Consider the following 21,534-nt stretch of genomic DNA (forward strand, 5'->3'; position numbering starts at 1 on the left):
GGAAGGGCCGCTCCGTCGCGCTGAGTGTTGCGCTTAACGGCGCCGCCAGGCCGTGCTTCCTCCGCCCGTTGCAGGCCCGTTGCCACGTCAGCTGGGCGCGAGGCGGAGCTGAGGAGCGCGACGCGTGCCGGGAACGTGCCGGGGGCCGAGGCGGCTGCGAGGACCGATGGATCCCGAGGGCGCGGTGAGGAGCCCGGCGGGGCGGCGGGGCCGCAGGGCCGGGCAGCCGCCCCGGAGGGCGGGAGGGCGGGCAGACGGGCGGGCATCGGGGCCGTCCCGCTGGGGAGCCCCGGCTCGCGCCCGCCCGCGCGGAGCCGCCATTTTGTCCGTGGCGGCCTCAGGCTGTGGAGAAGCCGCGGGCGGCCCCGGGTGTGCGGGACACGGTGCCGGGTCAACGGGGTCTGCCTCGGACCTTCCAGCACACGGAAAGTAGAGGTGTTTTGGGAGATAAGTGCGCTTAATCACCAGGCCTTCGTGGAGTTAGGTTGTCTAACTGGGGGTGTGTTCAGTGCAAAAATGAATATAGTGATTCTGCTAACGAACAGTTGCCAGACACACTAAGTAATCGATAAAAATATTGGTGAATGTATATATCTGTATTATTTGGGGAAATTGGTAAAAAGGAAGTTTACGAAACAGTAGAAAAATATTTAGGCAAGTGATGTGCTGATGCCACATATTTGGGTTTTGTAATACTCTTATTGCCATGCTGATGATAAAGAGGTGGTTATCACAATACAAATTTTAACATGCGACACTTTAAACTCACTGCGGTTTACGGTATTCACTATTGTGAGTTCCTAAGTGCTGTGATTCATTCCTCGTTTCTTCCATTGGGGTATTTGCATTTGCAGCTTATTTTAATATATCAGCTCTTAAAACGTGTACAGAGATAAAGCAATTTGGGCTGTTTAAAGTAAGGAATACATTTTTGCTGTTCGGTCAACTGTTAATTGTTAAAGTTGAATCCAGAAGTTTTTGTGCTGAAGACAATTGCCAGATGATTGTACAGTTGGAGCCTTGTCTTTGGTGTGAGAGATGGAGAATGTAACCTGTCTTGTCCCTCAGGAGTTTTTTTGCTACAAAAACAAATCCTCTTGGGGACTGTAGTGACTGTGTTGGTTCCTTGCCTACTGGAGGTGGGGTTTGTTCAGGTTAGTACTCTAGAGCAGTATTTCTAGTGGGAGAGATATGTACTAGATTCTCTTGAACAGATCAGGTTAACAACTCTGCTCCAACTGTGTGTGTTTCAGTACATTCAGAAATTACTTGTGTCTTCTCTAAAACTGAAATTGTGTGAACTAAGCTGGATTTATTGTCTTTAAGATATCCACAATAATAGCATTAACCCTTTACTTAGAATTAGTAGGAGTAACTCTTAGGTAGCTAAAGAAGTATTAAATAATCCTGTTGGAGAAGTTAGTGACAACACCATGTTGCTGCTTTTCAGCTATCATCTTCACAGTTAGGATTGACTTTATAAGGCACTACTACTTTGTTTTGAAAAGAGTTTACAATAAAATTGTTTCACAGTTCACAAGTGTAAGTATGCTGCAAGTTAAAACATCAGGCAGGATTCACCAAATAATGATCTCCATGATATCCCATTGAGTTTTGTTCCTTCACTGGAGCGAGAGCAATCTGATTGTTCTTTTGCAGGAGGAATTTCTGTTCAGACCGCTGTGTTTGTAGGCCAGGAGGGTGTTGAATTAAAATACCAGTCTTCAAGACCTGTTCTCATCTGGTGTGTGGAGCTTGTTGATTACCTGTGGAGGAATTATGGGTGCTCAGCACTTGGAAAATAAACCAGATGCTGTTGCAGAGAATAGAGTTGTGTAGATGTATGTGAGAGCACAGATTGAGTTAAAATGTCCATTCTATATAGGTTGTAAATAAGGGCTTCTAGTAGAGAGAAGATACTTTGTGTAATAGAATTGATAACCTGAAATTTGTGCAGCAGGATGCTTTGCAAATTGAACAAAGATTGGTGTCCAGTTTGGAAGAGTGTTAAACACTGGACTTCAGACCATAGTGTAGTCACCAATTTACCGAATTGATTAAGATTGAGCTACATTCTGAATAAAAATACATGGTTAATGTTCAGCACCTTCTGTGCCTTCTGAAAAATTCTGTATGTATTGTCTGTTGAGAGTTGCTTCATTTACTGGTAAATATTGTGTTTAAGATTTTGAAAATGTTTTCTTTCAATCAGCAGGCCACTGATCAGATGCAAACAGAATCTTTACCTTCATGTCCCAACACTGTGTCACCGGTGAGGTTAAATAATCTGATCGGTTCTCCAAGGTTTGGAACAGTTACTCCAAATCGTGTCTTTGTTGGAGGAATTGATTTTAAGGTACTCTTCCCTCTTTTTGCTACTAAATTATAACAGTGTAAAAATCAACAGGGGAAAAAAGAGAGACACAGTCATGTGTATTTGTTTAGTTGGTAAGTCTTCTTCACTTTAATAGCCAAACCTACAGTAGAGAGTAAAGCCTTTAAGCCATCATTTGGGTAACTGTCCTACAAAGTTGACTGTACCCCTAGCTGCTAGAACCTTTTGACACCCCACTTCTTCAGAGTTTTCTTTTTTCATAGAAGATAGCTTTTGTCATCAGCAGAGCTGGTGGCAGAAATGCATGTAGAACGTTTTGTTTATGTATACCACTTAGTGTAATTTAATAAACTGTCACAATGTTTCATATAGCCTGTGGGCAAACGTCTGTGGCTTTTGTTCCTCTAACACTTCTGGTTCACGCAAAGAATTACAGTGTGTATATTCCTCACCGTAGTAATTTTCTTAAAGGCAAGAGTTTGTTTTTAAAAGAAGTATGTAAACTTCTGTGGGTAATTTGCAGTATTGATCTGAATTCTTAGAAAGCTCGTGCCTTTGTGTATTCCCTAAAATCTTTAAATCGCAGTGGACGTTGGGCCACTCTTACCTTGTTCAGTTGCTTTTAACGTTTGTGATAAGCTTAAGGTTAAGGATTTTTCTGTCTTCCCACTTTAGGTAGTTAATTAAGCCATTGACTTTTGCAAAACGTGCTTGGTCTGCTTAGCTGTTGCTTTGTTCCCACCAAAAGTATTGTCCCTGCGTTTATCGTCCTAGACGATTACTGACTCATTTGAAGAGGAACAAGAATTGACAATTCACTCAGACTGTTTTGCATGACAAATGCAAGAATTTCCAGAATCTATTGATTTATTTGGCAGGGATAATTCAAATAGAGGTATTCATATTTTAAGATGTGCAGGACCTTCAGTACATTTAGACCTCATTAAAGTGGCACAGTAGCTTTTTGCACCAATAGTAAGCAAGTTTCTGGAGCTGTAAAAAGACCTTTCTTACTCTCTTCTGTAATTTCAAAGGTTAAAATACTTTTCTGTCTAACATCAACATTTTTATTAATTATCATACTGGTCATTTTGAAGGGTCTCTTCACTTGGTTCAGTTGCTGATACTTTAAAATTTATTATGAAATTGTGTTTTCAACAGCAGTTTAAACATTTGTAATCATAAAGAGGATAGAGTTTTTTTGCCGAGGGGTGAGGAAATAGAAAGGATGAAACCTCTGTAGCCATTTTAGTTGCTCTTCCATTTGGTATGATTCTTTATATCCAAATACAGCCTTAAATTTCTGATCTTATCCTCATAGGGTTTATATGTCAGTCTTGAATTGTTTTTCTATTGGCAGTCTCGTGGCAAAAAGTATTGGGTTTTTTGGGGTATTTTTTAAGCCAAAGGTCTTATTCAAGTCACTTGGGGTGGTGGAAAAGCTATTGACTTTATTTTTGTGGAAAAGGGAGACAGTTAATCCACAAAAAACTTACTTGCTTTCTAGCAAGCTCTTTTATGATTTTGCCATTTTGTCTATCACCATGGCAGTGATTCCTGTTTTCAAGAGGAAACACCTGGTCTCTCACATTTAGAGAAACAATTCAGCAAGGGAAGTTAGAGTTGGGAACATTTTCATCTTGGTCTGAAGAGCTCTTTCTTTAGGGGTTCAGGCCATGTGTCACTGACAAAGGATGCCTTTGTCTTATCATAAGCAGGAAAAGGCAAGTCCTACATGTGTTTCTCATAAGTTTCTAAATATTATGGTTGCACAGATTCTTGCAGATTTCACTGTGCATCTTAGAACAGCATTTCCTTCTTACTCTGCATCAATGCACTGCTCTGCACATAAACCGTTGTCTTTCCCAATTCATAGTTCCATGTAGCAAGCTCTTATGTCCTTGGGTAGTACTTTGGGCACCGACCAATTTCAGGCTTGGATGAGGCACTTAAACCTTTGATGTGCTGGAGAGGATTCCCTAAATTGTGTGCAAACAATCAAAGTCATTAACTAAGAACTAAAACAGTACTCTGTATACTTGAAGTTAAGGAGAGTATAGATGAATGGTGTGTGTATGTAACTATGCTTCTCCCAGTGTGAGGTGTAGCATTACCTAAGGGCTATGTAGAACAAAAAACTCAAACATGATGCTTACTGCATCATATGTGATATATGCTTACATTGTAAAGCAATATTCATAGAAGGCAGAGGAGTGTTCACAAAGCTTAGGTGAGTCTTTACATTAGAAATTTTCTTATTCTCTATATACTTGGAAGGGGGGCAGTTCCTTCCAAGTTGCCTTACACTCTCCATTGAAATAACATTTTCTTAGTTACAGTGGGGAGTTTGTATAGTGTGCCTGTACGTGTTTGCAGACATACTTGGAAGGGGAGCAGTTCCTTCCAAGTTGCCTTAGACCACTCTCCATTGAAATAACATTTTCTTAGTTACAGTGGGGAGTTTGTATAGTGTGCCTGTACGTGTTTGCAGACTCTCATGTCAAAACCACTTCAGAAAGAGGGATCATGGTATATTCAACGGATTTGACCACTAAATCCCTCTGGTTTAGGGGGGTTTGTGTGACCTGTGTATATCTATATGCTCTGTCGTGTTACAGTTGAAAGCATGGCAGTGATTTTTTGTACTGTAAACTGCTCTAGCATGTAATTAACAGAAATTAAAATTCAGATCTAGCATCCCTGCTTCATTGATCTTAACTGTAAAAGGACAGTTGTTACATAAATCTACTCATGAGAAGTTTTAATGAGAAGTTTCTAGAATTACTAATAATTAATGCGGTAGTTAAGTGGGCCCTGTGGCTCATTCTTCTGTCTTCATATGCAGGGTTATAATTAGTTTGTAGCAAACTTCATCCAAAGTACATACATTAATAGTCTTAGGGTAAACGTTGAACTAATTAATTGAATGACTATGCAAACCAACTTTTCCTTTTTTTTTCCCCTCTTGATGTACCGTACTAGACTAATGAAAATGACCTGAAGAAATTTTTTGCTCAGTATGGCAGTGTGACAGAAGTGAAGATAATAAATGACAGAGCTGGAGTATCAAAGGGGTTGGTATAGTAGAATAAGTGTATTGTGGAAATTGAAAATAACAGAAAGCTGACTATAATAAATTTGATTGGTTTTTTTTTAATAGCTCATAATATTTTATCACTGATGTTTCAGTTATTCTGTGTGTGCAAAAATATGTTCTTGCCCTTTAATATCTCTATATATGTCTCCAATTTGCATAACTAAAACTGTATTAGTCATGTTGTAAGATGAAGCTGTGTTGTAAGATGAAGCTAGGACAGAATCAATAGTTGACATTTTTTCAGGTTTTCTTAGTGACTATTACTTAAGTAGATTATCCTAGCAAGGTTATTTAGTTATTAAATATATTTCTGTTACTGAAAGCCCATATGGAAAGGAGCCTAAAGTGGAGGAAGAGCTGAGATACACCTGATTGTGCTGGAGTGCATGGCAGTAACAGATTTTTGTGTGAAGATTTTTGGAACAGCAGCATAGAGGACAAATCTGATGAGTTACAACATGAGCTAAATCATGATTACTTACAATGGAGACTGAGATTGGAAGTCACCAGTAGGAGGAATGACAAAGAACAAATACAGAGAAAGATTAAGATTGCATAGTAAAGTCATTGCTGTAACCCAAAGGATGGTGTTGCCAGTAAGGTGGGGAAGTGCACTGCCAGCAAAGGGAGGAAAGAAGGCTGAAGCAAAAAGGAATGTGCATGAGAGTTCACCTCTAAAGTCCTCTCCTGAGGAGTAAGGACAGCTTTAGTGCTGTCAGAGCTTAACATGTATCAGCAAGTTCCGTGCTGAGCTGCAGCTCTTGGCACAGAGAGTGCACTTGCATGACTTCAGAGACTTGCTCCCAGATCCGTCACCCCGCCTCTTGCCCTTTTAGTAAATTCCACGAAGTATCTGAGAATTGCAGTGTGTGTGTCCATATAACCCATAATAATTATGCAGTTGTGATTACCAACATACAGTATAATATTAACTTTAAAAAAATCCCAAGTGTCTCATCTTGGTCACCTCAACAAGGAAAGGTCTAGATCAAAATCTTTTTTTAATAGAAATGAAGAAATTCAAGACATCGGCTGAGTAACAAGAACGGCTGGTCATTCATGGCAGTATATTGCCACATACTTGAATGTAATTAAAAAGGTGCTAAGAATGCAGTTAATTCAATCTTTACTTCTAGGTTGTTTTTTTTTTACCCATTAATTTACCTTATAATGTCACTTGTACTGTATATCAAGTAACTATGTGCTGTGTTTGTAAATACAGACTTTAGTGGCTTAACTGTTGTTATTTTTGTTTAGGTATGGCTTTGTTACATTTGAAACCCAAGAAGAGGCACAGAAGATTTTACAAGATGTAAGTGACAGTCCCCATTATGTTTGTCTCTTAAATGAATTGATTAATTTCCTACTAGGCCTGTGTACTCTGGTCCTCTATTTGCAAAGTTGCATTTGAAGATAAGTTTGGTCTGGCAGTTGAAATGGTTTAAAGAGAGCTAAGATAAGATTTTTTTAATATGAAATTCTGATCATCCTCTGATTTTTTTTTTCTTTTGTCCTACACTTCTATTTTGAATAATGCTTCCAGAACTTGCTTTGATGTTGCAGTCTGCTAACTGTGTGTTAGTATTAAAAACAGACTTTGAGGAGTTTCACCAGGTTCTAGACATATCCTAGCATCTGGTTTCAACATAACTACTGTCCTGCTCAGTGTGTCTAACCTACTAAGTTATTTTTTACTTTTCAGATACCTAGATCTGTGTAGAAAATAATAATGTCTGATTTCTTTAATTCTAGGCTAAAAAGCTCAACTATAAGGATAAGAAATTGAATATTGGACCAGCAATAAGAAAACAAGTGCGGAGTCCTAATGCTCGTATGTGTTTTTACTTGCATTTGTGTATTGTCAATATGAATATAAGTTTTTAACCAAGATGTGCCTGGTCTTACACTGCATTAATGCTGTGTCTGGCATGTGCTCAGAATGGTTTGCAGTGGAAGTAAATGCATGCAAGTGGCAATGTTGAAATAAATAGATTTATGGTGTCTTGGTTCTTTTATCTCTCAATATGTTGTTTCTTTTACTTTATTGGAGAGAGTTACCTATGTAGGAACAAACTGAATGGAAATTCAAGTTGCCTGGCAGAATCTTAAATCTAAACATTCAGTGTGTCTTCACAGGTTCTAAGGATAAAGCAGGCTCTGCTGGTTAGTGGCATTGTTATTCATTGATTATTTTTGTTACTAAAAACCCATTAGGATTGTTGCATCTTGCTTTCTTTGGTAGAAACCATAAGGAGCGGGTGGTTGTAGTCCTCACTCTCTTCTTGAGCTATTGAATGGATACTGAAAATGTAGGCTATAAATCACCAACTTTTCAGATGACATCTGTCAATTGTCTTCAGTAAGGGCTGTGTGTCAGAAATGTAAAATAGAATTCTTTTTTAAGTAGCATTGCAGCAGGCAATGAAGTGTGCTTTGGGACTTTGCTGCAGTATTTGTTCTATGGTGCCTTTTGGAACAGTTAGGAAAAACCCATGCTTTTGCTAGTCTTCATTCTGAGGCCAGAACAAAGAAGAATTTAATTCTGAAGCTTTCTTTAATTTGTCATGCTCTATTAGAAGTGGTCATTGCGTACACTACTGCTGTTGGTGCAGACACACTTGCTGAAGACAGGAAGTTTTGCCTCCTCCCCTGCTTGTGCCCAAGTATGCCCTTTTCCCTTGTGTGAGTGTATGGGTTATTGTTTGCCTGGGAAAGTGGAATACTTGTTCAAACTGTACAGTTTATTTGCTCTAGAAATTATTCAGTATGCTCATTGCTCAGTCATCATCATGAGATTGTATGCCATTGTCTTGGTATGCTTTGTTTTACTTTCCATCTTTGACTTGTATTTTCTCAGTTGTGTTGCCTGACTTGTGGGAGTTCCTTCCTGTGACTCTTGTAACGATTGTGTAAATTGATAGAAAAGGGGCATATCTCTGTGTTTTAACTGAGACACGAGGCAACAGAGGGGTAAACAAAAAATCCTTAAAAAAAGCTTTTCAAATAAAGCTGCTGCATTCTTTTGAGATCTTTATTTGTAGACCTGTTCACCTACCTGTTGTCTCTCATGCCTAGGATAAATCTGTGATATAAGATCATATTGCCATCCAGACACATCCTAGGGTATGTTTTCAGTATGTCTGCTCTCACGTCATCGTGTATCTCAGTGACCAGGATGCTTTGTCCTACTGCAGCTCATCTTGGGTTCATGGAGCCAGAACACCTGGACTTAAAATGTCACTGTAGAGCTGTGGGTTCCATTATATTCCACAGAATTAGAGAGCTGGACAATAAACTGCTGTCCTCTGTAGCCCACATATAGAGTGTTTGTCTTTCATACTGTAAAGCAAAATTATTTTTAGCTCTCCTGTCATAGGATCATTTGGGGTGAGAGCTTTGAGCATAATTGGGAGAGCCACTTGGTTTGCTTTTTCCCCAGCATCGAAATGTATTTTTGCATTAGTGAATTTTCTGTGTTTGATGAGGAAGATTTCCTTTTTCTTTGCCAGAGACTTATTCAACATTGGCAGAAAGTTTGTGCAATTACTTGGTAGCTAGTGGACAGGATTGTTGGCCACGGGATTGTGTTGATATCCTCATCTGAGATACCAAATTACTTACTGGAGCTAAAAAAGCCTTTAGTTTTCCTAAGGTGTGCTTAACATTATCCTAACAAACATCTTAGTCTGTCTGTGGATAATGTATCAGCTCTGTTGTATCCAGGTGTCTAAAGACTTTTCTAGGAATTAAGTCAAACTCTTACTATCAATAAAAGCTCTTGAATCCCTGTGGGACCTTTCTTGGTCATCCACTGAGCATTCTGGTGATCTCTGCATTGTTCTGTCTGTTCATAAAATGGCACTTCATGGTGGTTTTTACCTTTGCAAGGCAAGATGAAAAACTAAAACTCACTTAGTGATGTTGTTTACATTGTGTTCTCCCTGATTTTTTTCTGTACTGTGTTACTATTTTGTGATTTCAGCTTCAGCTACAGCATTAACTTTCCCCCTTTTTTTTTTCTCTCCAGAAATCTCCCCATGTTATGTGTTGTGTTTAATTATTTGTGTGGATGTCAACTTCTGCAGCCTTTCCCATCTAGCTCTGGAGACATCCTGTGGCCATCTGTTTTCATGGTCATGTTTGAGGGGGAATTGAGATGGCATTAGACAAGCTGCTCCTTGTTCTTTCCTTTGAATGTTTTCTTTCTGTGAAGATCAAAAGTGATCTTCTCTTTTTTCGTGGTGTACACATCTGAAAAGTTACTTACAAATAAGTTTTTTAATGTTTATTCCAGGTTCTGCTGTGACACCACAAGCTGGTACAATGTATGCAACTGCTGCTGTATCACCAGAAGCTGGTACAATGTACTTGACCACTTCGAGTGGATTTCCATATGTTTACCATAATGGAGTGGCTTATTTTCATACATCTGAAGTCTCTCCTGTTCAGCAGCCATGGCCAGTAAGGAATTTATTTTGGTATTTATGCTTTTCTATTGACCAAGATAGCTGCAGTGTTTTCAAGTCCCTTCTTCATTTGCTTCAGCTATTGCCTCATGCTAGATGTTTAATTGTCTTCTTTATATTAGACTTTATTTTGTGTTGTTTGGTTTTTTGTTTTTGTTTTTTTTTTTAAATAACATTTCAGTTTATTTTGCTTCTACAGAGCACTTTTCTTTTGGTGTGACCTATTGAACAGGACAGTTCATAATCAGTCTGGGCCTTGCCCCAGGAATGAGTTTTACTATCTCTAGATAGTGATGGCCTAGTGCTTTCTAGAAAGGTGTAAGTGAGTACGCCAGAGATTTTTGTTTGATCTAACATAAGCTGTTAGAGACACTGGATTCGAAGCAGTTTAAGTTGTAGGTTAAAATTTTGTGCATCATTTTTGAAAGGGTGGGGGGTGGCTCAGTGTCATAGTACTCCAGAGCTGTGTGTAATACGAGTGACAGTTGGTGAAATTGCTGCATTAAGATTTGTCACTTCTTTTCTTTTGAAGTCTCGCTCTGTTCCCAGTTCACCTGTGATGGTTGCTCCACCTGTTTATCAGTCTCCTACGTACCATTATCAGGTATCTGTTTGAAAAAGATTTTCAGACCATCACTAATCCTCCAGCCATGCAGTACTATTTGCAGCACTGTCCAAGGTCTGTTTATTCTTAGGAAGTAGTTTGTAATAGTAGTGTGAAACATATTTTAACTTTAACATATTGAAGGCTTTTCTGTAGAATACAGTTTATTCTGCTTATGTAACTACATGAAAGTTTAATAAATTACATTTTCTTGTGTGTTGCAGGACAACTGGCTTATCATCTAAGCCAAACTCCTTCTCAGAGTAGGGCTGGTTAGAACAGGTTGCTTGAGTACTTGTCCAGTTGGGTTTTAAGTAGTTCCAATGATGAAGATTCCACACAACGTTTCTGGAGAGCCTTTTCCTACACTTGACCTTCTCATCATAAAGACCTTTCCCTTAAAGCTACTTTCTTTAGTGGTCCAGCTTGGGTCCATTGATTCATGTGCTCTGAGCACCTCTGTGGAGAGCCTGACTTAAGTGTTTTTGAAGTTTATGAAATGGTCAGGTTCGAGGCAGAGCAAAACCATGTTCTGGAGTAATTTGGGGCTTAATGAAAATCATATTTCCTCTTTTTAGTTAAGAATTAATTACAGATTTGAGAATAGTAGTATTCTATGTGTGTTTTTCTTCACCACATTAGTGACATCTTCTTGTTCAATTTTAGGCACCAACACAGTGTCTTTCAAGTCAGTGGCAGTGGTCTGTTGCACAGGTAAATACAGTTCATAGTTACAGCATTTTACCATTACTTTTCCCCTAGTTTAAAGGTATGCTGTGCTTATCTAAGAGTGAGATTTCCCACTATTCACAGCTTGGTTGAAATTAGTATTAATTGCTGTATTTTAGTAATGTATTTACAACATTTACTGCTACAATGGAAGGCATAAAATAGCATCTGTTGAAACATTAAATGTAAGTCTGATGCAGGGAAAACATCTTCCCCTCCCCTTCCATTAGCAAAATGCTTGTATCTAATTACCTAACAAATTCTTTAGAAGTGGGTAAAAGCTACCAAATTTCATCTGATTAAAGAAATGGATATTAACAATTAACTGATAACTGTGACATTTCATAGGGGTAGAGTTAGCAGGAGCGTGTGGCACACACTGGATGAAATTAGACCCAGGCCCTTGAAGTAGGAAGAAGATATTCTAAACTTAGTCATTTTGTGGGGAGAGTTTATCTGTTTTGTAAAAGAGCAACTTAATATGGAAATCTTGGCACTCGGGGACTTGAAGAGTTTGAACCTGAAGGGGGGACCAAGACCCTTAAGCTTGAGCTGTTACAATGCAGCCTCATGACTTTAATAGCAGCCAGCCTTGTCTGGCTATGGTCTGTTCCATTCTAACAGATCAATCTACTGCTTTGAAATCAGGTGCTGAATTATGTAGATACTCTAATGATTTCAAAATAAAAAACTTGTTTTGCTAGTGTAATGGTGTTGCAAGAGAAAGTTTAACTGTAGTATGTTTCTGTGATTTTGAGATTAAATGTGAATTTTGCAAGTTTTAGGATTTTGCTATGCTCTCCAAAATGTAAATAAAATGTAAATAAAATCTGAAAATCATGTAAAATTAAAGGACTTTTTTTTTCTTATGCTACCTGGCCTTTCTGTCCACTTCCCTCTTGCTTAGTTTCTTTAAGTAATCAAAGATTAATTTGACACTTTATTTTAAAGGTTCATCTTTTGTTTATATGTAGCAAAGAAGACTAAAATAAGCTCTTCTCTTTATCCTGCTTAAATTATAAAATTTATTAGAATAATGTGTTTTGTTTCAGTCTCCTGCCTCTTCACCTCCGCTTCTGTATCTGCAACCATCTGAAGTCTTTTATCAGCCAATAGGAATTAACCAGGAAGGTGGATGTATATCTCCACCTCTCCTAATGGAAGCTGCAGTTCCTGAGGTATTTTTAAAAATGTAAAAAAGTGTACTGCAAATTGAAGTGCTTTTTTGTGATTGAAAAATACAGCCTTTTATTCTGAGCACTGACTGTTAGAGCAGTGAGGTCGACTGTTCCAGTGCTTATGTTGATGTTAAATAATTTCAGGTGTCCTCAAGTTAGAACTTCTCTTCCTGTCTAGGAGAATGCCTTGATTCTGAAATATTTTAGAGAGTCACAAAGATATTACAGACAGCAATATGAGGACTTGACAATTGGTTTTGTTTGCAAGTAATGTTTAAATAAAATGGGAGTTGGTTATTTGGAATCTTGGTTTGGATATCGCTGAACCACAATAGTTTTCTAAAGTAATTATTCTGTGAGTAGAAGCTTGTTTCTAAATATTCTGATCATCTGAACTAATTAAGAGTGCTTTATTGTACTTTAAAAATTTCTTAAACATTAGAAATGTTACTGATATAGAATCAAAAAACTAAGCAAAAGATACTTAATCATTCAATCAATCTCTTCGTGATTGTATGTTAAAAATTATAGCAGATGGCTACAGGAAAAACTGAATTACACACTTTTTCACTTTGGTATGAATTGGTACTTCTCTAACATTCATTCCTCATGAGCAGAGAGGCCAAAAGAGATGTTAAATTAGGACATCTAATTATTAATACTGGTAAGCAAGTATGATTCCAAAAGTAAATGGGTATTTTATTACTACAAGAAAAATTCCAAAACTGGTATTTCAGACATCTGAAGTGGAAAATTCTGACTTGGTGAAGTAATTTAATTTCCCTACAAAGATACTGAATAATAAAAGGCTTATGGGGGCTTTTTCTTTCTTTTTGAAGGTACATGAATTGTTGGTATTTATGTTATAATCATAATTTTATTAACAGTACTATTTTACCTTACTATTTCATGATTTTGATATAAAGGTATACAGAGATCTGAAAACCATGAGCACTAAGAAAATATATGAAATTATTTAAGGAATATTTGGATATAATGTGCTCTTGGTTTACAGGTAGGCAGTTCTTTCACGTTAAAGGAAACAGTGTGTCAGATTTCAGAAGAATGGTGTAAAATTCCAAGAATAGTCTGTATTATTTGTATGTAAATATTTTATAAATATGATACTGCTGGGAATTGCATTTTCCATGTGCTAATCTGCACATTTAAACACTGTTCCCATTAGAGCTGAGTGAAATTTTTAATGGAGAAGTTGCTACTTCTGTCAAGGAAAGTGATTTTTGACACTGATTTAAGATAAATTAAGTTTACTAAACTTTGCTAATCTGTGGGGAAAACATAGATTTAAATATTAAAGTTGTGTTTTTAAAAAGTCAGTAGTTTAGCCCACATTTTGAAGTTTTAAGGATTCTAAATTCCTATGAAAGGCTTAAAAAACTTAACATTGTGAAACAAGCTTTTTTGCTAATTTTTTTTTTTTTTTTAATGCCAGCTGTATTCTGATCATGGAGTTCAAACATTACATCACCAGCCCTATGTCCAGAGTCACATAGCCATGCCTGCTGGTGTGAGTATCAAACCAAGATAGTTACAGAAAGCATGCCATGCTTTCTGTTCTTCTTTCTTGAAGCAGTGACAGTAAGACAAGAGGGGAATGGTTGTTTTATTAATTAATTGGTACAGAAGGAAATAGGAAATATTGGAGAGAAAACGAGATTTTTCTTCAGTTGAAGTTTTGTTACAGAGGGACAAACCTGTTACTTGTTTTGGAACTATTTGGGGACGCTAAGAAGTGAAAACATGACTAGTTATTTTAAGACTGAGCTACAAAGTAAACTGCAAATAAGAAACATTTTAAGAGAAAATGGTGACCCTTTTTCAGTTCTTTAAGATGATGGTTGCAAATCCTTGTTTCTTTCTCTGGGTTTTGGCCTTACATTCGTTACTTCAGCTTAGAAAAGCGCCTCATGTTGTGAAGAGTTGAGATTATGAAACGCAGAAAATGAAAAACTGTCCCAGTCAGTCACCTCTGGGTGTTTTCTTGTGCAGTTCTGATTTAGAAAGACCATTTGAATATTATTCCATGCCACCTGGTGCAAGTTGTTGGATTTTTTTGGTTTCTAGTTTAAGGTGCTCTTGCCTAAATTAATAAGGCTGTTGATGCCATTTATGAAATAATGTCAAAACTGATTTGCCTGATGACAGAGATCTAAAGTTGTCAATAATTATACTCGATGTTACAGCACTTGCTCTTCTGTGAAAGGTGCTTACTCAGCTTCAAGTGGAAGACTAAACATGAGTGAATAAAAGTCATGTTATAAGCTCTCTTTTCCACATATTTTAAACTTACTTTGCTTTTAGCATTTTTCCAGACTATTGTGTAACAATGTGTACTAGATATTTCCAGCAGAGGGGGCTGTCACCCACGTGTTGTTTTGGAATAAAGAGCCCTCTATTTCTTGCTCATTCCTTCCTGTTTTCTCAGAAGTCTTGTTACCTAGAATTAAAACTCTGCTCTGTTCAGGCCTCAAGTAGATTCACAGATAGTTAAACCCTTCCAAAGACTTACTGAATTCTAATAATTTTAGTCATTACAGGTTGGTGCTGAATTTTTTAAATCTTTGTGGTTTAGGTTTTATTTATTTAGTTAGCTTCATATACTAGAACTACTACTAAGTAATAGTTCTAAAATAGAACTTTCCCTTTTAAATTTTCATGCTACCTTTTCACATACCCACTTGGAGTTTGAATATGTTTCCCAGGTAATGAACATGATCAGCTTGTATTGTGTGTCAGAGCTCTCACCAATGACTGAAAAAGGCAAATGTTGTCAGCACACTGCTATGTGTTAGGCAAGTGGCTGTGGTATTACCACCTGCTCCCCAGCTGCAGAAGGCGACTGCCTCGTGGCTGTAGTATACTTAAAATACCCCAACAAATATGTGCTGCTTGAAAACTGCCAGCTAGTGGCAGTAAGTAATGCCTGAAGTAATGACTGTGCCTCAGAGGTAATTTGCTAATTGCCTCTATTGCACTGTGTATTCCCAGTGCAATTGCTGGGCTTTGTCCTAGGAGCTGTAAGACAGGTGGTGAGAGTGGGATGCTACAGCTGGTATCCAGATATTTTTGTCAGTTGTAGACTTCTTACAGCTTTGAAATGCAGCTCACAGTACACCATTCTCTCTGTTCTACCATCAGTACAAATAGCAGTAACTATTGAGTTACATCAACAAAATGCTGGGTTTTAATTTTTGATAATGCTAAATGAAAATTAGAAAACAACATATTCCATCTTCCAACTATAAATTATTTTGAGATCCAAGTTTGGTATTTAAGATCAAGTTTGAATCAAAAATGCTTATCTCCTCCCTGTGTTCCTGTGTTTGCTAATGATGTTGAATATATTGACTTTAAGCTTAATTCTTTTGGCAATTAATAGCATGTTCTGTTGATGAGCATGTGGAAGTGACTTCAGATAGTCCCATCTATACAAATGGATAAGGCTAACATTCATTCTCAAAGGCTGCCGGGTGACACGGGTTTTTTTAGGAAGTGAGAAGATTTCTTATATCTGCTGTGTTTTTCAGATCCTGTATTTTTTCAGATTCTGTATCATCTTCTAATATGGAGATGATACAGGATCTTCTAATATTAGATTCTTCCAAAGAGTATATGTTAACTAGTGTCTGGTAGTAAAAGTTACCTGGGCTATAGTAACAGTGGAACCTTGGGTGAGGATAGACATTTGTGATCTTTGATTTCAGGCCCAGGACAAATATCTGTGAATTAAGTTTGGTTTTGTTAAGTGTTTATTTGAGGTTCTGACACGCTGGCCTGGTAAATGTTAGTTGTATATTTTGTGTGTATATGAGGTAGCCCCTTGAGGCCTGAGGAGCTGAGAACACAATTGCAGTCCACAGGGTGAGCAAAGTGTAAAAGGTTCTGGCACATGGACTGAGTGGGTGCGTAGGGTTTGTTTTATTTCATGCTTTCAGCTTTTTTTTTTTTTTTTTATTATCTGCCCTTTTGAGCTTCAGTGTCCTCTTTAGGGGTAGGCATGGTTCTGGTCTGTTGCAGTTACAGCTTTTCCCATATTTTGTGTCAAGCAGTGTTTTTGGGTGGCATCAACAGTACCAGACAATAAAGTGTGTTTTGTGCTATAGTTCATGGATGCTTGCATTCAGATCATAATGGTGCATGATGGCCTTTGCATGGTGAGTGTTCTGTAACTTTAACTGAACATAACACACTGTTTTTCTCTGCAGTTAAGAGTAATAGGGGAAGATTTGTGTTCAGTGTGTATAATGCATATAAATGTACGTGGGTTATAAATGTTTGTATAGATACGCATACAAGTAGGTTTACGTAAATTGTGTCATAAGAGTTCTGGTGTAATCATTTGGGGAAAAGTTTAGTTATTTTATGCTTGTACTGCATGTTATTGTCTGATATTCCATCTGAAACAACAAAAAATATTGCTGCATGTTTTCTGTACAGGTAAGTGAAATTGAAAGAGGCTAAGCCTTTTGTTTATAGATATGTGTGAATCTAAACTTCTAGTTATATGATTGCCAAGAGACTTGTCACTAGCTGCAGCTAGGTCTGTTTCCTCTAAAATGGCTATTTTAAACTCCACTTGCTAATTTGGTATTAACATGGAAAGGTACAGGGAATGCATGCTTTTTCTCATGTTACTTCATTCTGTGTCCTCTCTACAAACTTCTCTTTTTCTTTTCTGTTTGTTTGCTCTTACTTCATTTCAGTGGTTTTTTCCTTTTGCTTTCTCTTTACTTGATGACCCTATAGAGAATTTACTATTTAAGCATTTGGGCCACTCTAATCTATCTTTACTGATTAATTTTTTTTCTTTTTGTGACCAGTCCTTCCTGTGTGGCTGAGATCCATCATCACCATAACAGCTAGCAGCTGCCAGTTGTGGCATTTGGGGTCAGTTGTTTCATTGCAATGCTTACTATTTATGAGTTAGTGAATAATAAAACGTGCTCAGTTCTAGCACAGTCTGCAGCATCATTTGCCTGCTTTCTGCAGTTTGATGCTTGCTGATAATTCTCTTCATAAACCAAACTCTATATATTCATTCCTGGGATGGTAATGTATATGTAAACTCCATCATTTTAATAAAACTGCCTAAGTTTTATATGGGTTGGATTGTTTTCCTTCAGTAAAAATGCAGTTTTCTGTACTTCCAATGTATGATTCTTTTGTTTCTGAAAACTGTTTTAATTCCCTTTTGACAACTTCTTCCCTTTTTCTCCCTATTTTGTGCAATTTCCAGTAGCTTGTGTTTATAGGGAAGGTGCACTCTGGCAGGTGCTCAAGCATGCTTTTACTGTGAAAATGCTGCCTCTTTGTTGTTTACACTTTTTTAAAAAATTAGGATTTTGTTGAAAGAACGCCTAAGGAAGAATATGTGTTTTGCACATCTTAGAGTCAATTTCTGACTTGATAGCCTTTAAACACCTGACTGATTTGTAGCAGGGCCTTGCTGTATGTTAAGATGTGCCTGTATGACTTACCCCAGCTGTGGCTTTTAAACAAATATTAGAAGCCTACTAGTGTAAAACTGAGCATAGTTTTCTCAGTAGACAAAGAGAATGTGTTTGTGTCCTACCTATACTAATAAGAGTTAAACTAAAGAAAAAGAGAAACACATTGGGGTTGAAATCCTGTAAAGTGCTTATGAAAACTGCAAAGCATGGAACCTGGGAAGTTTTGAAAAGCAGTGCACAACATGATGGGGAGTTAGTAGCTGATGAAAAGAGACTGATATATTGAGATTATAGTGGTTTGGATATCCTGGTAGAGGTGTATGAACTGCAGCTGGTTGTATTAGGAAGCCATCAGAGCCAGAAGGGAGAGTAAAAAGTTAAATTTAAAAAAACAAAGAAGAAGTTAGTGATGAAAGGGCCTGGCCTAAGAAATAAGGTTAGAAAAAAAGGACAGTCTGAGTCTGTCATATAACATAGTTAAGTAAAGAGTAAAGGCATGGACAGTGTACCTTTGGGATATAGAGCAGCTGAGATAGGGGGACTGTAGGAGTTTGATATTTGGAAGAAGAAAGAGAATAGTACAAGTATTCTAAAATCTGTTTGTACCATTACCTAAAACGGTAGCTGTGTTTTCTGCATCTTGTCATCCTTTTGTCAGCAGTTGGTGGTATCCACTGAAAAATTATGTAAGCACAGTCCATTGCTTCTCAGTTTACAAATAAAACAGCTTTCAGGTTGTTAGCTCAGGTTTTATGTGACTAAAAACTTAATGTCAACATTATTGTAAATACCCATAGTAAAGCATTGCTCTAATCTACATTACAGAGAATGCTGAAGGAAAAAAAAATTGAATTGGTTGCATAGGTTTTCACAGAATACTTTGTAAAAATAAATTTTCCCTATCCAATTATAAAGAGGATACAATTGCTTTAATACCTTGACATCCTTTAGTAAGACTTTATGATAAATGAACAATACTGGGTTATTTTTTTTCAGTAAAAGAATTCTGAACGCATTCTAAGATTGCATGCTTGTAAATAAAGGAGGGTATTTCCTGCCACTGTGGGCTTCATGACCTAGGTTCATAAGAAAAATGTGTTTTTCCTTTTTGAACCAAATCTGTCCAGCTGATGCAATAGTGGACTGTAACTATTCATTGAAGCATTATTAATGCAGTAAATGGACACACTTTGGAACGGAAGAAACAACCCTGCACTTTTCCCTCTCTTTAGGAATTGAGGTCGCATTCTGTGAGAAGAAATGTTCTGCATCATTCATCTGTGAGTCTGAAACCTCAGTGTGCATGAAGTCATCAGTTTCATCCTAGAAAAGATTACAGAATGGAAGATAAAACTTTACAGTACCTTCTACAGATGTAAAACGCTGGGGTTTTTAGATTTGTGTTTTGCTAAAATACCTGTTACAGGGAGGGTATGTTCTTCCTAACTTGTGACATTTCCTTGCAGGTTCCCCAGTTAAAATACCACTACTTTTTGTCAAGTAATACCTTGAAATTTTGTAATTTGGTCAGGTAAAAACACATTAAATAATAAATTTATCCCTGCACTTCCTTTTTTCATAAAAACCCTGTTACAGGACAGGATGGTGATTTCTGAAACACACACTGCTGTATGTATTCCAGTTACTAACCCAGACTGTAAACCAGCTTACTTCTACTGAAGAGATAACATCACCTTTAATTTCTGGGTTACATAAACTTCAGTGATACATTAGTTACGAAGTTGAAGCCGTTTTGCCACATACAGCATTTTTGTACTGTGGATAAAATCTAGTTATTTAAATCTATGTGAATTTCATTTCCATTCCAAAATTATTTGTCTAGCTTAATTTTTCTTGCTATCAGTATTCTCTTCTTTTATAAGGTGTTTTACTTGTGTGTCATTTTGGTGTTTGGAGTAATAACTTTTTAAAATAAAATTTGGACCCCTAGTTTAATAATTTGTTCTCATTCTAATATTTTTCTTGCATATGCATTTGGTTTTACAGTATGTTTTTAGCTATTGAAAAAGGAATGAATTGACTACTTGAATTAGAAAAAGCAATTAAAATTTCTTTGCTGCTTTGGGAAAAGCATGTATGAAAATAAGGAACTCCCTGGCAGTATCACAAATTGAGATGAAGGACTATTTTTTTCCTTAATTTCAGGAAAATAATTTTGGTTTTTGGTCATGGTGCGTTGTTTGTTTAGTTTTTGTTTTTGCTTCTCCCCTCACCTCCTAAGGTTTCCTTCTATTCATTACAAAATCAGATTCCCCAAAGGTTGAAAGTGCAGCCTCTGTATTTACAGGATTGCAAGGTATGGCTTATTGCTTCTGTAGCACTGAAGCCTTTATTTTTTGTACCTAAAATATCCTTGAGTTATTCAGCTTTATCGGTTTTGTAGTAATGTGGGGGTTTTCTTTTTGTGTGGATTTGTCTTGTTGGTACTTTCTTCCTTTTAATCATTCAGAGGTCTTGCCAAACAGACACTGTAGTCAGTGGATGATCCCTGTATGATATGTAAATGTCTTTAAAGATTCTTCTGGCGTTCAGTTGTGCTTTATGATGTTGTCCAGGAAGAGAGTTGGAGTCTGGTTCTGGTTTTATGCTGTTTGAAATTGTTAGAAAAGGAGATGCCATGTATTAGGTCTTGGTTGCAAGTTTCCTCAAGTGACTTTGCACTTTCTGCTAGGTAGAAAAATGTACACAAATATATTTTTAATAGTTTTTCTCTTAACAATTTATTGCTGTAGCAGGTGTAGTAGATTCTTTTACCAGTATCAAAAGAAGTCGACCCTTGTTTTGGAGACAGTGCAGAGCTCAGCCTGTTTTTGAAGGGGGAAGTATTCATTTGTTTTAGGTTCTCATGTTTCTGAGCAAGTCTGTACCGCTAAACACATCTGTCCAGTTCTGTTTAATTTTCACATTTTAGATCTCATCAATACAAATTTATCACAAAAATCTTGGCTCATCAAAGCCAGTTCATTTCCATGGAAGAATTTTTACGTAGTAAATGTTTTTAAATTAAATTTTGTCTCTGAAGGTACCAGAGAAAGATTATGTTTTGTTGGAGCCTTACTTCTTGTGTCAGGAAACACACATTTGACCCAGGATTCTGGAGATTTAGTCTTAAGCCTGTATTTTTTAAATCTGCACTTTGTTTACAAATGTGACTTGCGTGTTTTTAATTGTGCTTCAGAGATTCAAGAACTAAATTTTACAGTGAGTGCTAATTTCAAAGAAGAGTGCTTAGAGGGAAGTCTCTTGAACTAATTGCTTGAAAGTGTACAAATACTGTGCAGTCAGATGTCATCAGATTGTGGCTCTATTCCAGGCACCCACAAAATGTAGTTTATTTTCTCTTAATTGGTGCAGATGTTGGATTGTTGATAATGAGTTAATCCCATGGCCTTAGCTTCAGAGATCACTCGCTTTCTTTTTACTTGCATGTGAACTTGATTGTTTGTGAGGATACTCAGTGTCAGGCACTTAACTGTCCCTGCAGTGTTCCCCTGTGGGGTGTGTAACATCAGTCTGGAGGCACTGTTAGCTAGGATTGTATCTTCAGGTCTTAACAAAGCTTTGTTTTGGTTTGAGAGACTGAGAAGAAACCAAGTAGCTCTGAATATTGGTTTTCCTCCAGGAGCTGGCAGT

General features: G+C 37.3%; 1 protein-coding gene across 1 annotated transcript; it reads left to right on the plus strand.

Moving 5' to 3' along the window:
* The first annotated feature begins 166 nt into the window (after window positions 1-166).
* BOLL (boule homolog, RNA binding protein) lies at window positions 167-13,958 on the plus strand. Its single transcript, XM_041403781.1, has 10 exons — window positions 167-184; window positions 2,216-2,356; window positions 5,318-5,409; window positions 6,690-6,744; window positions 7,185-7,263; window positions 9,727-9,893; window positions 10,431-10,502; window positions 11,169-11,216; window positions 12,284-12,409; window positions 13,863-13,958. Exons 1-10 carry the CDS (start codon window positions 167-169, stop codon window positions 13,956-13,958), a joined length of 894 nt encoding a protein of 297 aa, XP_041259715.1.
* Window positions 13,959-21,534: the final 7,576 nt, after the last annotated feature.

The sequence above is a fragment of the Onychostruthus taczanowskii genome, unplaced genomic scaffold (assembly GCF_017590055.1).
Source record: "Onychostruthus taczanowskii isolate IOZ18803 unplaced genomic scaffold, ASM1759005v1 scaffold20, whole genome shotgun sequence".
NCBI classification, from domain to species: Eukaryota; Metazoa; Chordata; class Aves; order Passeriformes; family Passeridae; genus Onychostruthus; species Onychostruthus taczanowskii.